Source organism: Cavia porcellus, unplaced genomic scaffold (assembly GCF_034190915.1).
Source record: "Cavia porcellus strain 051 isolate PalLab524CR breed Dunkin Hartley unplaced genomic scaffold, mCavPor4.1 scaffold_14, whole genome shotgun sequence".
Classification (NCBI taxonomy): domain Eukaryota; kingdom Metazoa; phylum Chordata; class Mammalia; order Rodentia; family Caviidae; genus Cavia; species Cavia porcellus.
This window is the reverse complement of record NW_026947497.1, coordinates 64,566,440-64,590,766: the sequence shown is the minus strand read 5'-3', so window position 1 is coordinate 64,590,766 and position 24,327 is coordinate 64,566,440. Positions and strand designations below refer to the sequence as shown.

General features: G+C 48.1%; 1 protein-coding gene and 1 pseudogene across 2 annotated transcripts; one reads left to right on the top strand and one right to left on the bottom strand.

Annotated features, from left to right (window-relative positions):
• The first annotated feature begins 10,359 nt into the window (after positions 1-10,359).
• Positions 10,360-23,368, top strand: Elp6 (elongator acetyltransferase complex subunit 6). 2 transcript variants are annotated; one of them, XM_063261087.1, is made up of 7 exons: positions 10,360-10,516; positions 11,935-12,013; positions 15,229-15,299; positions 17,862-17,980; positions 19,345-19,546; positions 20,395-20,541; positions 21,755-23,368. In XM_063261087.1, the coding sequence occupies exons 1-7, from the start codon at positions 10,463-10,465 to the stop codon at positions 21,881-21,883; spliced, it is 801 nt and encodes a 266-aa protein (XP_063117157.1). In that variant the 5' UTR covers positions 10,360-10,462; the 3' UTR covers positions 21,884-23,368. The 2 variants fall into 2 exon arrangements, with proteins under 2 accessions (XP_063117157.1, XP_063117158.1); XM_063261088.1 differs by lacking the exons at positions 10,360-10,516; positions 15,229-15,299 and having other exon boundaries at positions 11,957-12,013.
• LOC111753591 (small nuclear ribonucleoprotein G-like) lies at positions 12,723-13,108 on the bottom strand (annotated as a pseudogene).
• Positions 23,369-24,327: the final 959 nt, after the last annotated feature.

Here is a 24,327-nt window from a genome sequence, read left to right as displayed (position 1 = left end):
GGAAGTCAGAGTCCTCGGATGTCTGCATGGAAGGAGGTGAACAGAACACCTGCATGGGGAAACTGAGGCACAGAGAAGCTGCGATGTGACTGGTGCTACTGGTGCTACTGGTGCTGCTCCCAAGCTGGGGCTGGAACGAGAAACTCAGTCTCGTCCTCCACAAGGCCTGAGGTGATTAATTGCCACCAGATTTCCCTGGCGCTGGAACCTCCTGTAACAGGAACCGTAGTGTGTGCTTATAAGCTAAGACTCCTTCCGGCACAGTGGTGTTGCACGCCCAGTGTACTGGTAGTTTGTTCCTGGTCGTTGCTCAGAATATCCCAAAGTTTGTTCACCAAGTGATGGACATTTGTTTCCACTTTTGTTTGTTTGTTTTGAGACAGAGTTTCTCTATGTAGTCCAGGCTGGCCTTGAGCTCACAGCAGCCCTCCTGCCTCATCCTCCTGAGTGCTGGGATGACAGGCATGTGCCAACATCCTCGATTGCTTTTTTTTGTCCTTTTCAAAATCTGCAGCCAGGTGTGGTGGCACACGCCTTGCTGTGCATTTAGGGGCATCCTGGGCTACATATCAAGATCCTGTCTCAACAATCCAAAACCTAAAACAAACAAAAAACAAAACAGCTATGCAAAGGACACTGATGTGGAAAGGCCACACACTTCGTGATCCCAACCGTGTGACATTCTGAAATAACCCAGAAGTAGTAAAATGATCAGTGATTGCCAGAGATTGGGGCCAGGAGGGGTGAACTGGGTGAACTGTGGATTTTTAAGATGCTTCAGCTATTTTGTAAGACACAGGACGCGTGTCCTCACACGTGTCAAAACACACAGGATGCACAAGGGTGTAAGCCATGACTCTGAGGGGTGACACACATTGCTGTGGGTTCAGCCATGACAAACGTACACTGGAATGGGGCACTGAGAGTGGGGCAGGCAGGGAAGGCAGGGGGCAGGACACGATGGAGGGGGACACTCATGAGGGAGAGGTCACGGGCCTGTGAAGCGACCGGTACAGGAACAGGAGGGAGGAGGGGGCGCAGCAGCGTACAAAACTCTTGTGTCTTGTGGTTAAAGACAGGATGAAGCGAGACCGGAACTTCATCTGACCAGCAGGGCTCAGGATTGAGCCCTGGTGCTGGTGGGAGGTCTCAGGGAGGTTTATTTTCCTGTTTCTGGGAATTGAACCCAGAGCTTGGCACATGCCTGGCCATCTTTGCTATCCTGCCGGCCCTGCTCAGACTCTTCTGAACCAAGTTTTTCCTGATACTTCTCAGGCTCCACTTAACTGCTGCCTGAATACTGTTTTCAAGAATTCCCTGGGACATAAATTACTCAGCAGGTGGCTAAAAGGGATCTCTCTTACGATATTGTTTGAGATTTTTTTCTAACTTCAGGATGACTTTTTTTCTGTATCTTTCCCTGGTTCTTTTTAGTAAACTAATCCACCTACAATTTAGTGTCTTTAGACTCCTCCAGGTTTGCCTTTTACCACAACCTTCATAGCTTCTGAGAGAAAATGTAAGCGTTTACACACTGTTGTAAATGAAGTCACTTAATCATGTTTTTTTTTTTTTTAATCTTTCTGAGACAGGGTCTCACCATGCAGTTCAGGCTGGTCTTGAACTTGCAATGATCCTCCTGCCTCAGCCTCCCAAGTGCTGGCATTATAGGCGTGCGCCACCATGCCTGGTTTATCATGTTCTGTCTTTGTTTTGTTTCTTGAGATGTGATTTTAGTATGTAGCCCAGGCGGGCCTCAAACTTGGTGATTCTCCTGCCTCTGCCTCCAGAGTGCTGAGGTTCCAGACATGCATCACAGTGCCCAGGCTTCAATCGAAGTCATTTTCTTTGGAAGGAAATTGGGAATTCTGTGCCTTCCCCTCGGCCCAGGCCAAATCAAAGACAAAGGCCTGGATTTTGTGGAGTGATGGGCCTATGCCTGGACCGGGTCACTTAGTAGAATGGGTCTCCCTCCCATGTGAGCTGGAGCAGGGCCTTCCCCAGGATACCACTCCCAAGGCAGAGCTAGGGGTCCCCAAATGGGACTAGTGGGGACCAAGGGAGCTGCCATCTTAGCCACCCTCATGCAGAGCTTGGGCCACTGCCACATCCTGGTCTCCCAGTCAGGAGGCTCTGATGATGGGACCCTGTGTCCATGGCTGCTCCAGTCTGGAATGAAGTTGATCTCATTGGTGGACAGGAAGAAGACGAGGAAATTTTTATTTTTATTTTCATTAGTCTGTGTTTGCAGTACAATGATCACGTGTTATGGGGAACGCATGCATGGACCAAGCACACCCCGGTTCCTGCCCGGGCCCCTTCCCATCTGCATAAGATCTGTCTCTCCACTTCCTGTTGTTCTATTGTGTATTTCTGTTTATATTTTGGGTTTCTCATAAAAAAGAAAGCATGCAGCACTTAAGGTTGTTTGTTTATATTTTACTTAACATTATAGTCTCATCAGTTTTTGGTTTTTCTGGGTACCAGGAATAAAACTCACAACCTTGTGCTTACCAAGCAAGCGCTTAAACACTGAGCTAAATCCCCAGCCCTAACATTACACTCTCAAAGTGCAACTATTTTCCTCTGACTGAAGATCTCCTTATGGCAATGTGGTACTCCATTGTGTACAAACACTACATTTTCTCTATCAGTTCACTGTTGATGGACTTCTAGACCACTTCAGAGATTCAACTGCCATGAGCTACGGTGTTACAACAGTGGCTGTGTGTGGATCAGGTAATCCCTCGTCTTTAACTCTTCATGAAGACACCTGAAGGGGAATCGCTGGGTAATGTAGACTTTCTCATTTTAATGTTTGAGGAATAATCACCAGAGTGATTACAATCCCACCAAAAAGTTGTGTTTTAAATATCAGTGTTGTAACCTATCAAACTCTAAGAGCAGATGTTTGCCTAATCTAAACTTGCTTGTTAGCCCACCTGAAACTTGTACTTCCCAAGAAATGTAACCATTGTGTTCCTGTTCTGTAGTGTGCTGCAAACTCCACCCCCCTGCATTGTGAAGACCAGTAGCTGTTTACAGTTTTTTTTTTAAACTTTTTTTTTTTATTTTGAAAGTATACAACAGAACAAGTCAGAATAAAGCCAACTAAGATCGTACAGTGAAACTGGTACAGAACTTCGCAACAGGTTACTGGGATAACAGTAATAGGTATCACAGTATATTTTGTTATCTTGATAACAGTTGTTCTTTCAATCCTGTATATCAAAATGAGATGAAATATAGAACACTATAGAACTTATCAAAACAGAATATTGAATAGAGCAGTACCATTAATCAGAAAAGAGCAAAACAGTAATAAAAATATTTGCCTTCAAAGAAATGGTAGAAGGAAGTCCCCCTTATTTGTTATGGTCAACCTTCCAGGAGATGCTCAGATTTCTGGTTCCCACTTGCTAATGGGCAGAGGGGGGGAGGGGAGAAGGAGGATAGGGGAAGTGGGATATTTGACTCTAGGCCATGTAGCAGTAGGTTCACTATTGCTAAGCAGGGAGGCAGGATTGTCATTTGCTTTCACAGTGTCCTCAGTTCCAACATGTCGTGGATCTCAGGAGACACTGCTGGTTCTCCCCCTGGAGGGGCTGCAGTCTGCCACACTGCCTCCGATTACCAGGGAGGGGAGGTGCTTGCTTGGCTTCCCAGAGTCCTAAGTTCCAACATGGTGTGGATCTCAGGAGACACTGCTAGTTCTCCCCCTGGAAGGGCTGCAGTGGGCCACACTGCCGCGGCTTACCAGGGAGGGCAGCTGTTTGCAGTTTTACAGGATAAAAACCCTGCCCTTTAGTTGTTAGGTACCCAGTCTTCCATATTGGCTACTGGAGGCTGCATCACCAGGCCTGTGCTTTAATAAATAATTTTTTCCTTTCCAAATTATTTTCTCTGGCTCCTTCATACCTCAGGAAGTGGGGGACCACCACAATCAGAACTTTGATGGTTCTTACCAAGTTTTGGTAAGTTTTGTTTATTTCCTTAGGACCATTTAAAGAGAATTTAAAAGTGTGTTTTTTAAAAATGCAAGCACATAATTCTATTTGACTGTTTTTAAAGCATTGGGGGTTTTGGCTTGGATACTATCGGACATCAAATCCCCAGGTGACTGTCCCAAGCCTGGAAGTAAAAAAAATAAAATAAAATGAAGTAAACATATTTCTTCCCCGTAGAAAGATTCTGAGGTCACGGAGAACATAAACCCACTCCACTCTGGCTGTCACTAATTTTCCTTATCTTCCACCCACCTTGAGCCTCAATCAACTGGACCTTGAGGAGGTCCATGGTCCATGGTGATGAAGGAGGGCGGCCTGGTGGGAAAGGTCACGGGAACAGGAATAGGAAGAGGAGTGGGAATCATAGGCCTCTGGGCAGTGTCTGACTCTCTCCTGAGGCCCTGCTGGTGGCTGGAGCCAAGTGCTCAAAGCTCCCCACATCTGTCCACGCTCTTGCCTCGGCCCCCAATGTGTAATCTGTCCGTGGAGCCTGAGAAGACGCATGTCAAGGGCTCCCAATGGAGACAGACTTCAGGGGTACATGATATGAAATACGGGCTTCTTCTGCCTGGCCGAGAGCCCGCTGCCTCACCCTGAGAGGTGATGACCAGCTGACTACTTTAAAGCAAACAAGTGGTCACTGGTATCCTTCGCTCTGGGAAAGCAACAGTAACTAAGACAGAAATTCAAGAAAAATGTATAAGACCACATCAGATACCATTTTTGTATCTGGATTCAGAGTCCACTTTGAGAATGACAAGACAACTGGCCTTGGCATGGTTTATGGTCCCTTAGATTACGCAAAGAAAAATGAACCTGAACATAAATCTGCAAGACATAGCCTGTGTGAGAAGAAAAGCTCAAGAAAATAGCAAAAAGTGCCAGGTGTAGCAGTGCACACCTGCAATTCCAGCACTCAGGAGGCTGAGGCAGGAGGATCACCACCAGCTGAGACCAGCTGAGGCTACATAGTGAGTTTGAGGCCAGCTTGAACTAAAAACTGTCTAAAAACACAAACAAAAAATGAAAACAAACAAATACCAATTAAAAGAAGAAAGCCAAAAGAACAGAATGGAGAAAGGGAGATGCGAAGGCCTGTGCTGATGCTGGCAAAAAGTGAGCTGAAAATTAAAGAACCATGAAAAAAAAAAATACTCTGCAGCAACTACAGGGACTGTGCGAGTGTTTCACAAGAGCATGAAGAAACTAAAGAGCTTCAGAATATGTCCATGTATCAGGCTGTGGCATGGCCCCACGATGGAATGTTTACTTTGCACGTGTAAGGCCCTGGTTCTGCCGCAGTGCTACACACACACACACACACACACACACACACACACACACACACACAGGCTCTCACGGTCCCTGGAGCCCGTGGGCAGCTGTGGGCCCACCTGCCTGCGTGGAGCCTGTGCCCCCAGCCCCGGCTTCCGCAGAACCTATTCACTGCGTCCCTCAAGGTCTCTGCCACCCCTGCCTTCCTGCCCGCACAAAGCCACTCATTCTTCCCAGGACTTAGGAGGCCATTGAGATTTTAAACACTGGCTTCTCTTCTCTCCAGGGCCTGGAGAGACAGCCCAGACTGAACGCCGCTTTATCTGTGCTTGGTGTGGAGCCCGAAGCTGGGCAGGGCCTAGCAGACCAGGCCAGGCTCCTGCAGGGTCAGGGCAGGTGCATTCGTCCTGGCTTGAGAGAGGTCCGCCTGGCCTGGGAGCAGTACCCTGGGACTCAGCTCAGAGGTCGACAAGACTCCCAGCGCAAGAGGGCTCGGTTCTAATTGGACCCTTTGGGTCCTGATAGTTGAACCCAGTGATCTCTCTCACTCCCTGTGTGCTCAGCCCCTCACCTCCAGCATGAGTTTTGTGATCCTGAGGTCTCTGGGGTGCAGGCATCAGCACTGTTGGGGAAAGCCTTTTGTTTGGTTTGTAGTAGGAAATGAACACGCTGAGCTACGTCCCTGGTTCTTTTGAAATATTTTATTTTGAGACGGGGTCTGGGCTTAAACTTGGGATCCTTTTGCCTCAGTCTCCTGAATGCTGGGATTACAGGCATGCACCACCCAGCCTGGTGTCAGGAGTTCGGGACAAACCCCCGTGAAAGGAAGGAAGACAAAGTGGGACTGGACAGAGGGAAGATTTGAACAGTGACAGGAACTCAGTAAACCCAAGGACACTGAAGCAGAGCAGTCAGCCTGAGTGTCCCAATGCCAGACATGTGCAGTCCCTTAAAGGCTGCCTGGGGGAGGGCGTGGTCTCAGGTGAGGCCCCACAGGTGGCTGATGTGGACCTTGGAGGAACTGGGAGCTGGGGAGGCCTCAAGGAGTAGGGACTGAAGGAGGAAACCGGGCCTGTGGATATCTGGGAGTGTCTCACAGACACTTTGAGGGATACATGGTAGCAACTGAGGTCTTAAGTTGTCACCAGGAAACCAGGTCCTGATGCAGCCCCTCTCTTTCTTGGTCCTTGGTTCCTGTACCCTGGATAAGGACTCAGGCCATGTAGGCCGTGCGGGAGCTGAGGCAGAGCTTCCTGTGGGGTGGACACTGAGTCTGAACCTTCCAGGGAGGAGGCAGGCAGTACACGGAGGCCTCTGCCTTGGGCTCGAGTTTGCTCGGGTTTTGATGCTCACAGAAGTGACTCCTGGCTCCAGGAACTGGAGTGACCACGGTGCTGGTCGCTATTTACTCAGAGGCCACTCTGGAGTTGCAGAGTGTCTTCCCGTCCTATTTAGGTGGTCAGTGTCTCCCGAGGGGCTTCAATCGCATCAGAAACTCAGAGAAACTAAGTTCTATGAGAGCAGGCCCTGCGGAAGCAGTGAGTCTCTGGAGGGTGCCTCCTTTCCTGATGCCACTGGGCTGTGGCAGCCAGGAATTGCTGAGCCTTGCTCTGGAGCTGAGCAGCCTGTGGCCAGGTGTCAGAAGGAATGTGTGCCGTGTTTCGCGTAAGATGTCACTGTGCCCCGTGGACCACTTCGGGTCTGAGATCTTAGAAGTGATTTAAATGCATTAGACATTGATGTCTTTTTTTCTTTACATAACTGGCAATGCAGGCTATTTTGGGATGCCCCTCTTTGTCCCTCAGGCCCACTCACCTGTCTGGCAGAGTGGATGGGTGAGGACAAGACAGGTGTTCACATAGCCAGCTCCATGCCACCCAGTGAGGACCCTGGCTTTTAGTGTGGGACAGAGGGGACATCCTTAAGGGACATCCTTAGTGGACACCTGGGCAAGGACTGCTCAGGGCTTCCTCAGAAGGGAGGCAGGACCAACAGGGGCAGCCCAAATGCCTGCCTGGCCTCTGCCCCAGGGAGTTTGGCAGCATTTGTCAGGGGCTTCTGCCCCCTAGTGGCATTCAGAGGCGACCCACCCTCCTGCCAGCTGTTTTTCTTCTGCCAGGATTCTGTGGGTTCTGTGGGTTCAACCTCAACACCAGGCTATGAAAACTCTTGTCACAAATGGCAGAGGTGACAGGCAATACTCGAGAGAAAATAACTCATAAATTAGAGACAGGAAAGCAAAGGGAACATATAGTGTTGATACAGAGTCTACAGAGCTGGGCCAGGCAGGGCCCCGTGACATTTTCAACAGTGATGGTTGCCAGCATCCAGAGGTAGGGCTGAAGGACATGTCCAGGGGCTGGGAGCTGGGGAGCAGGTCCTGCTGGCGTCCCCGGAGGAGCCTGAGGAGAGCTCTGAGTCAAGGACATGATCAGTTCCTGCTAGGGAAGAAGAAATGGAGCCAGAGGCCCAACTACTGGAAAGAAAGCAGACATGATTAAGCCCTGTAGGTCAAAATGGAGCTTGAATCTAGGAATAGTAATTTTGGCATTTAAGGAGGCTGAGGCAAGAGGATCACAAGTTCAAGGCCAGCCTGGTCAACATAGCAACACACCATGTTGAATAAAATTAAAAAATGAGAACATGAAGCTGGATGTGGTGGTGCATGCCCATGATCTCAGCACTTGGGAGGCTGAGGCAGGTGCACTGCTGCAAGTTTGAGGCCAGCCTGGGCTACAAAGCTCAAGCCCAGCCTAAACTACAGAGAGACCCTGTCTCAAAACAAAACAAAACAACAAAAACCCAAAACAAAGCCCATGGAACAATGCCTGTGGATATAGCTCAATGGTAAACTATCCTTGGTTTTCATCCCCAGCACACCCCCACCAAAAAAGGCAATGCATTATGAATGCTAATTGGCTTTATTGCCTTAAGGTTAAATTCACCTCTGCCTATAATCTAAACATTCCACTTTGTGGGCCAGGGATATAGCTCAGCAGCATAGCATCTACCTGGCAAGCACAAGGTCATGAATTTGAGCCCTGGTACCAAGAAAAAAAAAAGTCCATTCTGGATATATATTCAAGATAAAGTCTTTTGGAGTCTGCCCTAAAAGCAGCTAAGAGGACGAGAACTAGACTGGACCCACTGTGACTCACATCAAGATTGCCTCACAGACTTGAGTATGGAGCATTTGATTCTCAGTACAGCAGTGTTCTCATCAAGGCATTAACTGATGAGTTCATGGAGCCAGGAATGATGGTGTACACTTGTGACCCCAGAACTCTAGTGGCAGAGCCAGAAGGGTCACAAGTTTGTACCCAACTAAAAGTCTGGGCTGTTTAGTACTGTAACTCAGTGAGAACCTGTCTCAAAATTTAAAAAGTACTGGGGATGTAGCTCAATTCCTAGTAATGGAAAAAAAGGAACTATGGCTGGGAGAGTAGATGTTTGGTAGTTTTTGTAGCTTGAACAATGCAGATGTTTTGTGTTCAACATGATTATGGAGTGGCCTAGTTTTGTCTTGCTGCTTTACAATCAGTCTGGTGTTGACATGTCTGGAAACTGTTTATGTTCAACAGGACACCAGGCCAGTTCCTTCTCTCCTTCACCTGTCAGTAAGCATGAAACATCCCAGTGTCACCTTGGGGATTTAAGTCACTTTGACATAGAAGCAGCCTTGATTTCCATTCCAGGTGCAAAGCTTCTGCTAAGAGACTTCATTTCACAATTGTGTGTTTTAATCTTATAGTTTCCATACAAACAGCACACTGTGTCCACTTTGCAGGTCAGATGTTGACCCCTGTGCACACAACTGTACTTTTTGTTGTTGTTCGTTTGTTTGAGGCAGGGTCTCACTATAGGCTCAGGATAGCCTTAAATCTCCATCCTCTTCTGCCTCCCACTGCTGGGATTACAGGCCTGGGACACCACACTCGGCAGCTGTGCTTCCTTTTGAGCCTTTATAAAAACATTCCTTCATTTCAACTTTACCCCCCTACTCTTCCTTCAGACACAACCCCAGGCTCCACTGGGTGTTACGTCCTTCATCGAAATGAATCAACAAATCGACTTTGGTGGAATTATAGATTAGTATCTCGTGACCCGAGACTAACTGGAACAAAACTACGTTATGAGAAAAATAAAAGCAAAGAAAATGTAGTGTTGAGAAAGGAATAGCTATGAGTGGTGGTGCTACACCTGTAATCCCAGCACTAAGGAGCCTTAGACAGGAGGATCGCTGAAAGTTTGAGCCTAGTCTGGGCTATAATGAGCTCAAGGACAATGTGGATTACATAGCTAGACCCTGTCTCAAAAAAAAAAAAAAAAAAAAAAAAGAAAAAAAAAAAAAAAAAAGGAAGTTTGAGGTTTAAATAAGGTGCTCCGGGAAACTCAGGTTAATGACATCTGGACAAAGACCTAAAGAAACTGAGAATTGCTAACTGGTTGACTACCTGGTAAAAAAAAATCATTTTAAGAAGAGGCTTTTAGAGGCTTGTCCTAACATTTCTGTAGTTCTGTAACCTATCCGCTACTCCCATCGTTACTCCCTTCTGCTTTTGCTTTTCTCCATTGACCTTTTCTTTCTTCTTCTTCTTCTTTTTTTTTTTTTTTTTGTCCTTTTTTGAGACGGGGTCTCGCTATGCAGTTCAGGATGGCCTTGAGCTCACTTTGTAGCCCAGGCTGGTCTCAAACTCGCAAGGATCCTCCCACCTCAGCCTCCCAAGTGCTGGGATTACAGGCGTGAGCCACCAAGCCCGGCTTCCATTGATCTTCTCAACATACAATGCCGTGTTCAGTTTGTATCATATTCATTTTTGCTTTTTGTGAGGGTGAGCACAGCCCAAGTTTCTGACACTGGGGCACAGAGCAGGCACTCGACAACAGCACGTGGAATGAGGCCAAGAGCAGGAAAAGATTCTACCAAGTGAGCCATCACACGACCACCAGGGGACACCCGTGATCAGGCTCACCACCGATCCTCGTCCCTAAGGCGCTCTGAGGCACATTCCTGCGCGTGCGCCGTAACACCCGCCCGATTGGTTGTGGCCGTAGGTCCCCAGTGGTGGTGCGCATGCGCACTGCATGGCGCGAAGCTAACAGAGGGTGACGCTGTTTACCCTGCGTTGGCCACGCAGCAGCTCACCTTTTCCACCGTGCTAACTTTCTCGGAGTTCGTTATGTTCCCAGAACTCAATCATCTTCTCAACACCACTCCTGACAAAGCAGAGCAGGTAAAGTGTCGCGCGACCTGGAAGGGGGCGGGTCCCAGGAGCGTGGCGAAAAACACATCCGGGGAGTAACGCGCATGGGCTGGCGGGAGAGTACGGTGGCCGCGAGCCCCGAGTGCCGGGTAGAGGTGGTCACTTATTTTTTTTTTAACCAGGCATAATGCTGACCCAATGGTCACTTTTTTTTAAGACCTAGTTTCACAACGTAGTTCAGACTGGCCTTGAACTTGACTGTATAGCTCACGCCGGCCTCGAATTCATGGCAGTTTTCTTGCTTCAGCCTCTCTAGTGCTAGGATTATAGGCGTGTGCCACCATGCCTGGCTGGTCACATTTTAAGTCATGCACAAGTTACCTCTTCCAGGAACATCAGTGGCTTGCTCCTCCACCTTTGTAATGAGAAACTGGACTCCTTCAAGCACTGTAAACTGCCTTTCCTAGTGCCACGCAAATTGTAGTTTGAGTATTCTAATTGAGGAGTTCTTGTGTATTCAAGCCTTCAGATGATCGTGGTTACCTGATTACCTTGGCAGTTACTGAGACCAGAGGGAATGGAGGACTGGAGTGGGTAAAAGAGAATGACAGCGTTGGTGTACAGCAGCAGGCTCAAAGTATGCCAGTGTGAGCCAATCTTTTATTTTTGGTACTGCAGATTGAACTTACAGCCTTTACACAGAGCTATGTCCCTACCCCTTGTTACATTTTTTGAGTGAGAGACTTGTCAAGTCAATAAATTGCCCAGACCAACCTGGAACTTGTGATCCTTCAGCCTCAGCCTCCCAGGGTGCACTACCTTGTCCAGCTTTATCTTTCCTACTTTACCAGTGAGAAAAGAGAAACAACAGAAGCTCAGAGAAGTTGGGCACTTGCTTAAGGTCACACAGCATGGAAGTGGTGTGTGTGATAAACAGTCATTGGGAGAGGTGTGTTATCAGAGATGTCTGTTACAACTTCTTCCAGAGCCCTGAGACCCACCCACCAGGATATAGGACAAAACTGGCATGAGAATCAGAAAGTGAGGTTAGAAAATCCCTTCCTGAAAGTCCCTTGCAATCCTGGCAGTCTGTGATTTTCACTGGAGCTAGATGGTAAAAGCATTTTTGCTTCAGAATCTCATTCTCCCAGGGACTGGCTCCTGAGTTAGTAAGGTGACAAGGGGAAAGAGAAGCAGCTTTATTCTGTTTTGCCTTGAGAAAGTGTAGGCTGTGATAAGCTTGTACATCATGAGCTACAACACAGGTAACTTTGATCTTAGTTTCTTAGACGTTTTCTTCATTTTTGGGTAAGTTTAGAATATACAGCATTAACAAGTACACCCTAGGTGTAGAAATTTAGCAGTGGACACAGTTTACCAGAGTTTTACACTAGATTGATCTCCTTTTTGGAAGTCAAATTCACCTTTGTGTTTTTCTTAACTTTTAGGGGAAACTGACTCTCCTCTGTGATGCCAAGACAGATGGCAGTTTCCTTGTGCACCACTTTCTCTCTTTCTACCTCAAAGGTAATGTAACTCACTGATGGTGCAGAAAAAGAAACCCAATGCAAAAAAAGGAAAAATAGCACAGCCTGCTTCAGGCAGCAGTGGGATGACTTTTACTAAGTGGAGTTGGGATTTAAGTAACCAAGAGCTGTTTTACTAGGTAACAGAACACTGGCTGCATTTTGTTCTCTCCCAACCCTGCAGGGTGGCATGTACTCACTGCGCCCACTTCCCGCCTTCCCCCTCTGTCTCTGATGTCCAGGTGCTAATTACCTCTCAGAGGTCCTCATGTGGTCCTTGTTTCATGGCTCCTTAGTCCTTGCGTATCTTGAAGTTTCTGGACGCTTAACTCTTTGACACTTTGCCCGGCTAGTGGATGCTTCCTAAAGAGTATGGCCCCTGCAATTTCCATCTGGAAAGAGGCTAGGAAAAGAGTCAAAAGCAAAAGAGACTTGACCTGGCATGGTGGTGCATGCTTGTAATCCCAGCACTCAGGAGGCTGAAGCAGGAGGATCGTTGCAAGTTTGAGACCAGCCGGGGTTACAAAATGAGCTCCAGGCCATCCTGAACTGCATAGCGAGACTCTGTCTCAGGAAGATTTTTTTAAAAAAGCAAAAGACACTAACTTACCAGTGGGTTCTCCTGGAGTATGTCCTGTGCCAAACCAGGGTATAAGGCAGAGCCATAGTGCTCATGGTTGCAATAACTTAAAGCTTTTATTTATTTATTTGTTTAGTTTTGTTTTTACTTAAAAAAGTTTATTTAACAAAAAACAGTACAAAAATGTGTATGACTCAGTTTTGAGTCACTGAAACTAGCGCTTTGAAGAGGACCATGGATTTCTCTGCTGAACAGTCAATCATTGTTTAAACTCGTTCTAAGGCTTCCCACATAATGATACTATTTCCTCGTATTACCACCATTCCAATATTGTTCTGTTGCCCATTAGTTACCATCTTCACACATTCATCTATCACAAGATTCATAAAGGGATCAAATCCTCACAATATTCCTTGGACATGCCCACCACCATTTAATTTCAATGATAACTTCTTGTCCATAAATTTTTTCAGCTCAGGAGGGAGGGTGAGCTTTGCTCATCTTGTCTAGTTCACAGGCTCAGAGAGTCTTCAAAGGGAATTTGCGGCCACCTTTACTTGTTTTTTAGTTTAGAGACAGAGTCTTGCTAGGGCAAGAAGGAATGGATAGTTGAAGTGAGTACCAGGAAATGACAGCAGTGGGGCACAGGACCCTTAAAAGTGTGGCATTACATTTTTTTTTTTTTTTTTGTCTTTTTCCTTTTTATTGGTACCGGGGATCGAACTCACAACTGCCTGCTTGCAAGGCAGGTGCTTATGCCACTGAGCTAAATTCCCAGCCCCCTGGCATTACATATTTCATAAGTGATAAAACAAAACTGAAGCCCAGGGAAATTAGGCACTTGGTTAAGGTCACATAGCATGAAAGTGGTAATGGTGGGGCTGGGGATTTAGCTCAGTGGCATAAGCACCTGCCTTGCAAGCAGGCAGTCGTGAGTTCGATCCCTGGTACCGATAAAAACGAAGAAGACAAAAAAAAAAAATAAAAAATAAAAAAAAAAGAAAGTGGTAATGGCATAGAACTTGTGATACTCCTCCCTCAGCCTCCTGAGTGCTAGGATTACAGGCCTAAACCACCCCATCCAGTTTAATCTTACAACTTTGAAAGTAAAGTTCATGTAATGTTGTCATCAGCATAGAAAAAGCAATTTATCTACAGATAAATTGTTAGAACTAGTAAGAGTTGGTTGAGTAACTGGAGTTTCTTTGTGCTTTCTTTGTTTTCTGTGGGATATAAAAATTTTTTTTTGAGACAGCATCTTGCTGTGTAGTTCAGGGTGGTCTTAAACTCACTATGTAGTCCAGGCTGGCGTCAAACTTGTGGCAATCCTCCAGCCTTAGTTTCCAGCGTGCTGAGATTACAGGTGTGCATCACCATGCTGGAGCCCTATAAAACTGTTTAAAAGGTGAATAGTATTCTTGTATACCAGCAGTAAACGGGAACACTAATTTAAAAAAAAAAAAGACACACTTCACAATAGAACAGAAGTAAGTATCTAATAATCCATCCATCAGAAGTACATCTCAGAATCAACACTGTAAGGCAAAAGTTTCGGTTGTTTTGTTTTGGTAGTAGGACTTGAGCCCAGGGCCTTTGCACTGAGCAAACCCTCAGCCCCTCCTCGCTTTTTAAAAATCTGTTTTATTTCAAAGAGAATGAAAAAGAAAAACATAAAATTTCAAAACATGTCAATCAAGGGGCAACAATGGTACATACATTGTACATCGTCATCCCCAATTCACCCAGAGGACAGGACATCTGCGTTCAATCCAAATAATACCAGCACAAATTTTTCTCTTCAGTGAACTCAGAGAAATCACACATATATACATACATTGTTTCTTTTAGCTTCTCACACTAGTGAGACAATATGATGTTTACACATGGATGTCTAATTTATTTCACTTATGAATATGGTCTCGAGTTGCATCCATTAGAGTCTCCAGTTTATCCTTTATTATGACTGAGTAGGACTCCATTGTATAAAAATACCACATTTTTTTTATCCATTCCTAGTTGTGGATATTTCGATTGTTTCAAAGATCTACCTGTTACAGATTGTGTTGCTGTAAACATGCGTGCACATATAGCACTGTGGTGTGATTTTTTTAATTCTTTGGGGAAGATACCCAGAAGGGGAATAGCTGGATGGATTAGTAGCTCTAGCCCTAGGTGTTTTTTTTTTTTTTTTTATCGGTACCGGGGATCGAACTCACGACTTCCTGCTTACAAGGCAGGCGTTTATGCTGCTGAACTAAATCTCCAGCTCCCTAGTCCTAGGTTTTTGAGAAATCTCCACACTGCTCTCCACAAGGGTTACACCAGGCTACACTCCCACCACCAGTGGAGAAGGGTCCCTTTTTCCCCACAGCCCCTCCAGCATTTGTTATTGGTTGATTTCTTCATAACAGCCATTCTTTCTGGGGTGAGCCTTTTCTGTTTTTTATTTTAAGATAGGGTCTAAGTTGCCTAGGCTGGGTTTGAACTTGCGCTCTTCTTTCCTCAGCCTGAAAAAGTGTGTCTCGGAACCAAATTTGTCGGGTGCCTTAGTGCCTTTGTTCCTAGAGTGGCTAAGGTTCCCGCAGGCTGACCGTAAACAGGGGCTGTGTTCACCAGCAGCTTACTTTGCTTCCTAGCTAACTGCAAAGTCTGCTTTGTGGCACTTGTCCAGTCCTTCAGTCACTACGGCATCGTGGGACAGAAGCTGGTAAGTACTTCAGACCTCTGCACTGGGGCCCCCGCGTGAGAGCATGTGCTGTGCCCTTGTGGGCGGCCTTTTCTATCTCGGCTGTAGAGGACTTGGTGAAGGAAACGCTAAGAAAGTCTTGGGACCCCACTGTCAGCTGCAGGGTGAAGATGGCATCTCAGCATGATTTATTGACTGAGCTGTTAGTGCACATCAGTGACTCAAACCCCTCTCTACTGATTCTGGGCCACTTAAGGCCGCCTCCTTGTCAGTGTGGGCTTTTGCAGTGGTCTGCTGGGGTGCAAGTCACAGCTTAGTCTCTTGCTAGGCTGGGGGTCTAGGCAGAGCTGTGAACCTGTGGTTTTTTCCTAAGACAAAAGGTGTTCATGTATAAGTTGTGTTTTCTAAACTAAGGCCTCATATCAGGGTTAGTTGCAGTGTTAGCATTTTGTGATGAATAAGTGGGTTGCATCTTAGGCACCTGGGCTCTCGAAGGTTCCCCATCACTGCTCTAGGGCTTGGAGTTCCACTGTGGGCAGAGGCAGTGGTACTTGACTCACCTTGCTCGTCGTTAACTTTTCTCATTGCTGAGACAAAATATGCAACACCCAAAGTTAAGGAAGGAAAGGTTTATTTAGCCCACAGTTTGTAGAGGTTTCAGTCCACTATTGCCCCTGGCTCCAAGGAGGGGGCAAACAGTGCACGGGGTGGAAGATAGCAAAAGCAAAGGGGCACAAACCTCTTTCTGTCCCTTATATTCTGTGCAGGCTACCTAGTCCTAGTCTGGGTGTAGCACTCACACCCTTAATCCCAGTATTGGACCATGAATCAGTCACAAACTAGATTCAGCCACCCCCGAAAACCTGCCCCCCTATAATTGTATGAGGCTCTGGGCCAACATCTAGACCCAAACCATAACCCCTCTGATCTCATCAGATAGGGGCAAATTTTTTTTTATTTTTTATTTTTTGTATTTTTACCGGTACCAGGGATTGAACTGATGACTACACACTTGCAAGGCAGGCGTTTATGCCGCTGAGCTAAATCCCCAGTCTCAAATTTTTTTTTGTCTTTTTGAGACAGGGTTTTGCTATGCAGTTCAGGCTGTCCTTGAGCTCACTTTGTAGTCCAGGCTGGTTTCGAACTCCCACCAATCCTTCTGCCTCAGCCTCCCGAGTGCTGGGATTACAGGCATGAGCCATCACAGTCGGCTCTGAGCAGACAAATTTAAAATAGCAGATTGGGCGTGGTGGTACACACCTGTAATCCCAGCACTTGAGAGGCTGAGGCAGGAGGATTGCTGAGAGTTCGAGGCCAGCCTGAACTGCGTGTGAGACCCTGATTAAAAAAAAAAAAAAAAAAAAAAGAGAGAGAGACTGGGCCAGATATTTAGCTCAGTGGTGCAGCGCCTGCTTGGCAAATGTGAAATCCTGAGTTTGATTCCTCCCTTGCTAAATAAGATAGCAGAGACCAGTGAACCTGCTTACCTGTCCAGGGACATGGCCCATGACCAGTGACCTGTACTTAACTGCCCGGGAATGGGAGCTCAAGGGACACAGACTTTTGGGGGTTTGGGGAGTGGATGTGCCAGGCTTAGCAAGAGAACCAGGGCACCCGTCAGGAGTGATTTTGTCCCCGGAGCTGTGGATCCAACACAGGACTTGGTGTGTGCTCAGCGAGTGTTTACCACTGAACTCCACTCCCAGGCCCAGCAGTGATCTTTAAATGCCACTTGGACTGTTATTGGCCAGCGGGGAGAGAAGGGTACATTCCTTGCTGCCTTTTACAGAGAAGGAAGACCTCCCTGTGGAGCCCGGGAACATGAGTTGCATGCCAGGTCTCTGATGCATATGCACTGCATAAGCCTGTGTGTTTCTCATGACAAAGCTCTGTGCACTCACCTGCAGATTGGGCGCTTTTTCTTTCACCTTCGGCTCATCTGCACACCAGACAGCACACACTGAGGTGGCCTGTGAAGCATACGCGTGGGGCCCTGCTTGTGGTGCCATACTGCACTTCCCCGCATATGCGGGGCTGCGCGGGAGCAGAGAGGCCAGTGGGAAACACATAGCGAGACCCTGTTTCAAAGGAAAAAGAAAAACAAAGAATCAGTAATGCAGCAGTGGGTCAGAGTCTGGGAGATGCCAGGACAGCAGACTCGCAGCTTCCTCCTGATTCATAGTGCGTGCCTTCAGTGTGGTTCTGAGGCTTTAGGAAGGCAGAGATCATGGGCCGCAGCTTTCAGGCTATCAGAACTATAGCTGAGTCATGCAGGTAAGTTCTCCAGTGCTGCCAAAATGATTCCCATTGATACCTAACACACTGGATAGTTACCTACCCAGTCATACCCAGCACTGGATACTCAAGGAAGCACATACATAAACAAAAGAAAATGCTATTTTTAAAATATGACGAGGAAACGGAATGGGGCTTGTGGGTGGGGCAGGGCACCCTTGGGTACATGGGGGGTGGAGGGTCTCTTTCCATTGAGTGTGTGGCTCGTATCTCTTGGGAGCTGCCATCCTGTCCCTCTGGCAGGTCCCTCATGAGTTGTAGCAACTTCCTCTCTTCTGTCACGTTCAGGGAGTCAGCCTGACTGCGGCTCGGGAGCGCGGGCAGCTCGTGTTCCTCGAGGCTCTCAAGACCTCTGTGGACATCTTCTTCCAGCCCCCAGTGGAGCCTCACCCCCTGCAGTTTCTCAGGTCAGACTTGTGCACCTGGTGGGCAGGCGCGTGTGCTGTGCAACCCCTGTTTGTGGTATGGGAAAGTAGAACTGGCTTCAGGGCTCCCCATCGTGGGGCAGGGTGTACAGTGGTCTCCAAAGCTGTAGGAAGCTTGTGCTGGCACTGCTGCTCAAGCCCTAGCACACCCTTCTAAGCCATGGGCCCCGAGCTAGAGCACCCCTCTGCGTGGCTGAGCCGTGGGCTCGACCTGTTTTGTAAATGACTTGGGTAAGGGCACAGCCACCCTCCCTGTTTGCCTGTGTCCCTGCTGTTTTGTTTTTCAGCAACAGACTGAGTAATGGAGACAGCTAAAGACTATGACCCTAGCCTGGGGTGTTCACTCTCGTGGGTGTTTCCCTAGAGGGCTGAGATTGGCCCCCTGGCCTGCATTCCATTCTGAGCATCAGCCCCAAACTGGGCCACTGCTCTTCCAGCCCTGTGTGTGACTCCTCTGACACACGCCCCTTTTTCCTCCAAGTGCAGGGCTCATTACCTCTGATGCCGAGGTGTGGGGAGTCGTCCTCCTTGGTGAGGGGGATCTGGGGCTGGGGGATGTTCGCTGGCACTCAGGGCAGTGGGGTGGTTGGCGTGGGTCCTATGCTCTGCTCCTCCTCCTCCAGCTGGGAAATGAGTGTTGGGGTGTTCATTAGGGAAGACAGGTGGGGTGGCCAGCACGTGACCGCAGGCCCATCCACGCAGCCCTGAGACCACTGCCCCTCACCGCCACCTAGGCTGCCACTTAACTCTCTTCAGTGGCACATGGCTTCCGAGGAGGCTTTCTTGTTTAATCCGCCAGGTGCCATAGCTCTTAGATTGAGAGGCCACCATCTGGAGTCTTTTTCCTTTTTTTTTAAGATAGGGTCTTGCATTGTAGCCCAGGCTGGCCTTGAACTTGCCAGCCTCCTGCCTCAGCCTTCCAAGTCCTAGGATCACAGGAGTGCACTTGGATGGTGTCTTTTTTTTTTTTCTGGAGATAGGGTCTCCCTATGCAGCTCACACTGGCCTTGAACTCATTATACAGCCCAGGTTGGGCCCAAACTCACAGTGCTCCTCCTGCCTCAGCCACCTGAGCTCTGGGATTATAAGTGTGTGCCACCACACCCAGCTGTATGATTTCTCAGCTATACAGGCCCCAGGACTGTTCCTTTCTGTGTCCTCCAGTTTCTCGCACAGTGTTTTTGTACCTTGTGGTCCTCAGGGAGCACTCAGTGTAGAGGAAGCCTATTCTTGTGTGTCTGTGTGTGTATGTGTCCCACATTGCTGAGGGCTGTCGTATTGTTCTTTGGTGCAGCTTGGTTACAGGTAGAGAGTGAGCTCTAGTGACTTTTGTGCTGTGTCCCCAGGGAAGCCAGTGCAGGGAACCTGCAGCCGCTTTTTGAGTTCGTGCGGGAGGCTCTGAAGCCTGAGGACGGCGGGGAGGCGAAGTGGAGGCACCCGGTGCTGCTGGTAGACGACCTCAGCGTGCTGCTGAGCCTGGGCGTGGGGGCTGTGGCTGTGCTGGATTTCATCCACTACTGCAGGGCCACTGTGTGCACAGAGCTGAAGGTACCACGGGGACCTATGACCTCTGAGAGCCCCAGCAGGTCCAGGCTGGCCACCTCGCCCACAGTGGTCTCTTGTTATTTACCTGGGCTTTAGCCTTCCTCTGGGTGGCACAGAAATCATCTGGCCTGTCCACTCTGCACTCCCCTACTCCTGTTGCTAAAAGTAAAGCTCTCCAGCACTTGGAAGGCTGAGGAAGGAGGAGTGTTGCAAGTTTGAGACCAGCCTGAGCTACAAAGTGAGCTCAAGGCCAGCCTGAACTGCATAGCGAGACCCTGTCTCAAAAAAAATACAGTTAAGCCCTCAAAGCTAAAGGAGCAACTGGCCCTGTGTTCAGCAAGGCCAGTCAGGTGACCCTGCATATCTTGGAGCACATTATCATCCTTGGGTTCTTTTATTTTTTATTTATTTATTTTTGTGTGAGTGTGTGGTACTGGGGATTGAACCTGAGCCCTCTCGCTGCCAGGTTGCTTGAGTTTGCTTTGGAATCATCTGATGTCTCTTTTTTGTGGGGATGGAGGGTGCTATTGGGGAACAAGCCTAGGGCAAACATGGTTTTACATGAATTGAGCTAGGAGTACAGGTTGGGAGTACATGGCCCAGTGGGTTTTTTGTTTTCCTTGGGTACTGGAACTCAAACTCAGGACCTTGTGCTCGCCAGGCAGGCATGGTGCCCCTGAGCTGTGTCCCTAGCCCCCAGGAATGCAGGTTGGACTTGCTGGTGCCAGTCGCCTGTGGATAACTGGATCATGGTCCTGGTGGAGAGGGTGACCTAAGAGGGTGTGCAGGGTGGGGGTGGCAACAGCACTGAGAGCCTGGGGGCTCCTGCTCCCGCTCCTGTGTGGCTGCAGGGAAACGTGGTGGCCCTTGTGCACGACAGTGGAGACAGTGAGGATGAGGAAAACGACCTCCTGCTGAGTGGCCTCAGCCATCAGAGCCACCTGATCCTGCGGGCGGAGGGCCTGGCCACCGGCTTCTGCAGGGATGTGCATGGGCAGGTACGTGGGGGCGGCTGCTCCCTCAGGTGGCAGGGCTCGGGCATGCAAGCACCAGTCAAGACCTGGCGCATCCCCTTGGCACCACTGTGACCGAGGTGGAGAGCCCCTCTGGGGAAGGAGTCTCTGCAGCACAGCACAGACTCAGCGCATTCTGGTCACTACTGTTTCTTGGAAAGAAGGGACTTGGGGAGGCTGTGCCCCACCCCCAGGCTCCTGTGGTACTGGGGATTGAACCTGAGGCCTCTCGCTGCCAGGGGGCGAGGCGCTAACCCCATGCTAACCTCTCTTGAGCCAATGGTTGGAGCCATGGCCCAGTTGCTGGAAGACAAATCCAGCAGAGAAAGCGAAGGAGCAAGTTAAAAAAAAAGAAAAAAAAAATTTGAAGACTTGGTGGAAGTAAAAATAAAAAAGAAAGCGAAGGAGCAGGCCTGGAAACCAGTGTAGGTGCCTGTGGCCCTGGGCAGGGTGAAGGTCCTGCAGGCCAGTCAAAGGCTCTATTGTCCCTATGACAGGCCTTCCCTCCGCAGAATCATCCATGTCTGGCCCGTGAGCCTCCGTGCTATCTGTGTGAAGTGCGATGTGTTGGTCTAGCTAACAAGTCTAAAGCTGCATAGAAAAGAGACAAAAGGAAATACATAGAAATACTGTCACAGTTTTTCTCTGGGGGACAGTTTTCCTCTGTGGTCAGCTCTGCCCTGCTTGCTTCCCCTGAGCACATGCCACCGCACAAATGCTTACTGTTTTTTTTTTTTTTTAATATCAGCTTTGCATTATATAATAACATTATTCGTGTTCCTTCTAGAAGGTTGCAGCGTGGAGTTGTAAGCTGGCCAGACCTGGATTCCAATTGCAGTTTGCACTTGATAAAGTCATTTAACCACTCTCCAAAACAAGCCACTTCTTGGTCTTCAAACATTTCTTTTTTTTTATGTTTTGGTATTGGTGATCAATGCACTTGACAGGCAGGAGCTGTGCCACTAAGCTGTGTCCTCGGCCCTCTAAGGGACTTTTGATTTCATTTTTTTCTCTCATGTTTTCTGTAACAAGGAAAGATGGCTCTGCCATGGAAGGGAGGGCCTTTATTTTTACTTCACTGTTTATTGTACAAGTTGGCCCCACTAGCAGCCTCAGTTGAAGGCTGCAGCGAGGCATGGTGGGGTTCACTGTGGGCCGTCCAAGTGCTGCCCCCCTTTCATTTTGTCTGTCTCTGCAGCTCAGGGTCCTCTGGAGGAGGCCGTCTTGGCCTGCAGCCCAACGGGATCGAAGCCTCACCTACCAGTACAAGATACAGGACAAGACCGTGTCCTTCTTTGCCAAAGGCTTGTCCCCTGCTGTTCTGTGATCAGATTTGGGGGCTACTGAGGCTGCGTTGGACTCTTAGTGGATGTGGACAATACAGGGCCAAGCAGGAATGGGCCTGTGCCTGGGCAGTAGCACTGCAGACTGGCCTGCGGCTCCATGGTGACCGGCGAATGGTAACACGGCGGTTTGCATGCTTTGTGCCCTGGCCTGTGCCCTGTGCCCAGGAATTGGGGGAGTCTGGCCCCTGCCCCTGCTGAGAGGGCCCGGCTGGCACGGCCTCCTTATGCTTGAGCCCCTGCCTCCAGGAACCAGAGCAGGAGTGCGTGCCAGGCAGGAGGTTGCCTGCTTCAGGGCCCCAGGGCGGCCTCTCAGGTGCCTGAGGCTGGAATAAAGTGAGTGCCTGCCGGGGTCGTCTTGCTTCTTCTTCCTCTCCTTCCTCAGGTGCAGTGAGAAAGCAGGCCTGGGGGGCGGGGTGGAGGCCCCTTGGGGGTGAACCACACTTCCGGTTCTGTGGTGCGCAGCCCTGGCTGTCCAGGGCTTGGTGTGGGTCAGGTCAGCCTGTGTGGGATACAGCCGTGTGGCCTTGGGGATAGGCAGGGAGGCTTGTGCTGCCAGCCAGGGTGCGGCCTCAGTGACTGCAGGGGCTGAGCCCTGGTCCCGGCACCTGGAGTGGACCTCTGGTTCCTCTGTGAACCTCAGTCACCACCACTGTGGGTGATTTAAAACAGGTGCTTTGTTTCTGTGTGTAATTATGTCACAATGAGGTATATCTTAAAAATAAATACAGTGAAAGGATAGCATTACTTTGTGGTGTACTAAGGAACTTTTATATCTGTTGATTTTAGATTTTTTTTTGTTTTTTTTTTTTTTTTTGAGACAGAGTTTCACTGTGTGATTCAGGCTGCCCTTGAACTCACTAGGTAGTCCGGCCTGGTCTCGTACTTACAGTGATCCTCCTGTGTGCTGGGTTCTGGCTTGGGAGTGGTTTTTCTTTGATTTTAAGATAGGATCTCACTATATGTCTGGCGCTGAACTCCTGGGTTCACATAACCCTCCTTCCTCAGTGGCTGGGACTACAGAAATGAGAAAAGTACCCCAGTGCTAGCTTCACTTCAAGATCCTGTTTTTTTGGTTTTTTTTGTACTGGAGGTTGAGCCCTGTGTCTTTGCAGTGAGATACACTTCCAGCCTTTTTATTTATTTTGAAACATGGTCTTGCCTAGTTGCTGTGTTGTCCAGGATGGGCTTGAATTTGGGATTCTCCTATCTCAGCCTCCAGAGTGCTAAGATTACATGTGGGCACTACCATGCCCAGCTTTTTTTTTTTTCCCCAGCCTTTACTGTGAAATCCTTAATCCTTTTTTTCTTTGTTAGGGTAGTCAAGGTCAAGTGAAACTTTGAGGATAATTAAATTGTTATTGGCCTTTATGATTAATTTTTTATTGTATCAATTATCTTTTTCTGAAATATTTTCTTTTACTGAAAAAACATTTCTAATCATATATACAATAAAAGGCTTATTTTCAGAGTGTGGTGTGAATTCTTACAACTTAATAAGACATAGAACTCATTTTTTAAAAAGGTCAAAAGATTTGAATAGCTGTCCCACCAAAGCAGACACCTACACTGCCGTGTGCCTGTAAAGTTGCCAGACATTGTTAGCCATTAGCACCAGTGAAACCCACAATGATATCCCATCACAGGCCGAGGAGAGGGCTGTGGCGGACCAAGTGTCTGTGGGGTGTTGCGAGGCGGTAGAGAAGCCAGATCCTGGGTACCTTACATTGCTGATGGGAATGGGAAATGGCTGCTGCTTCAGTTTGTTTTGTCTTGTTTTTTTGAGACAGGGTCTTGCTATGTAAGTCAGGCTGGCCTGGAATTCGCCAGGATCTCCTGCCTCAGCCTCCTAAGTGCTGGGACACAGACGTGTTCTAGCCCACCCAGCTATGGTACAGTCTTTTGGAAAACAGTTTGATAGTTCTTAAATGCTGTATGTTAGACACAGATTTATTATGCAACTCAGCTAATCTGTTCATAGGTATGCAGCCAAGAGGAAAGAAGACATCTAAGCTGGGTGTGGTGGCACACACCTGTATTCCCACACTCTAGGAGGCTGAGGCAGGAGGATAGATGATTTAATGATATAGTGAGACCCTGTCTCAAAAAAATAAAAAAGGCTGGGGATACAGCTCAATGTGAAGGCTCTGTTTCTATCCCTAGTATGACCAAAAAAAAAAAAAAAAAAAAACGTCAGGCAGTGTTCATTTATAAACACTTGTATATGAATGTCCATAGCAATGTTTCTCATAGTAGTCAAAAATAGAGGAGCTGGGATGTAGCTCAGCTGCGTAAGCGCCTGCCTGGCAAGTGCGAGGTCGTGAGTTCGATTCCTGATACCAAAAAAAAAAAAAAAAAGAAAAACTGGATGACTTCAGTGATGATAAAAATGCATATTTCTACATGAAATATTAGTAAAAGCAAGAGA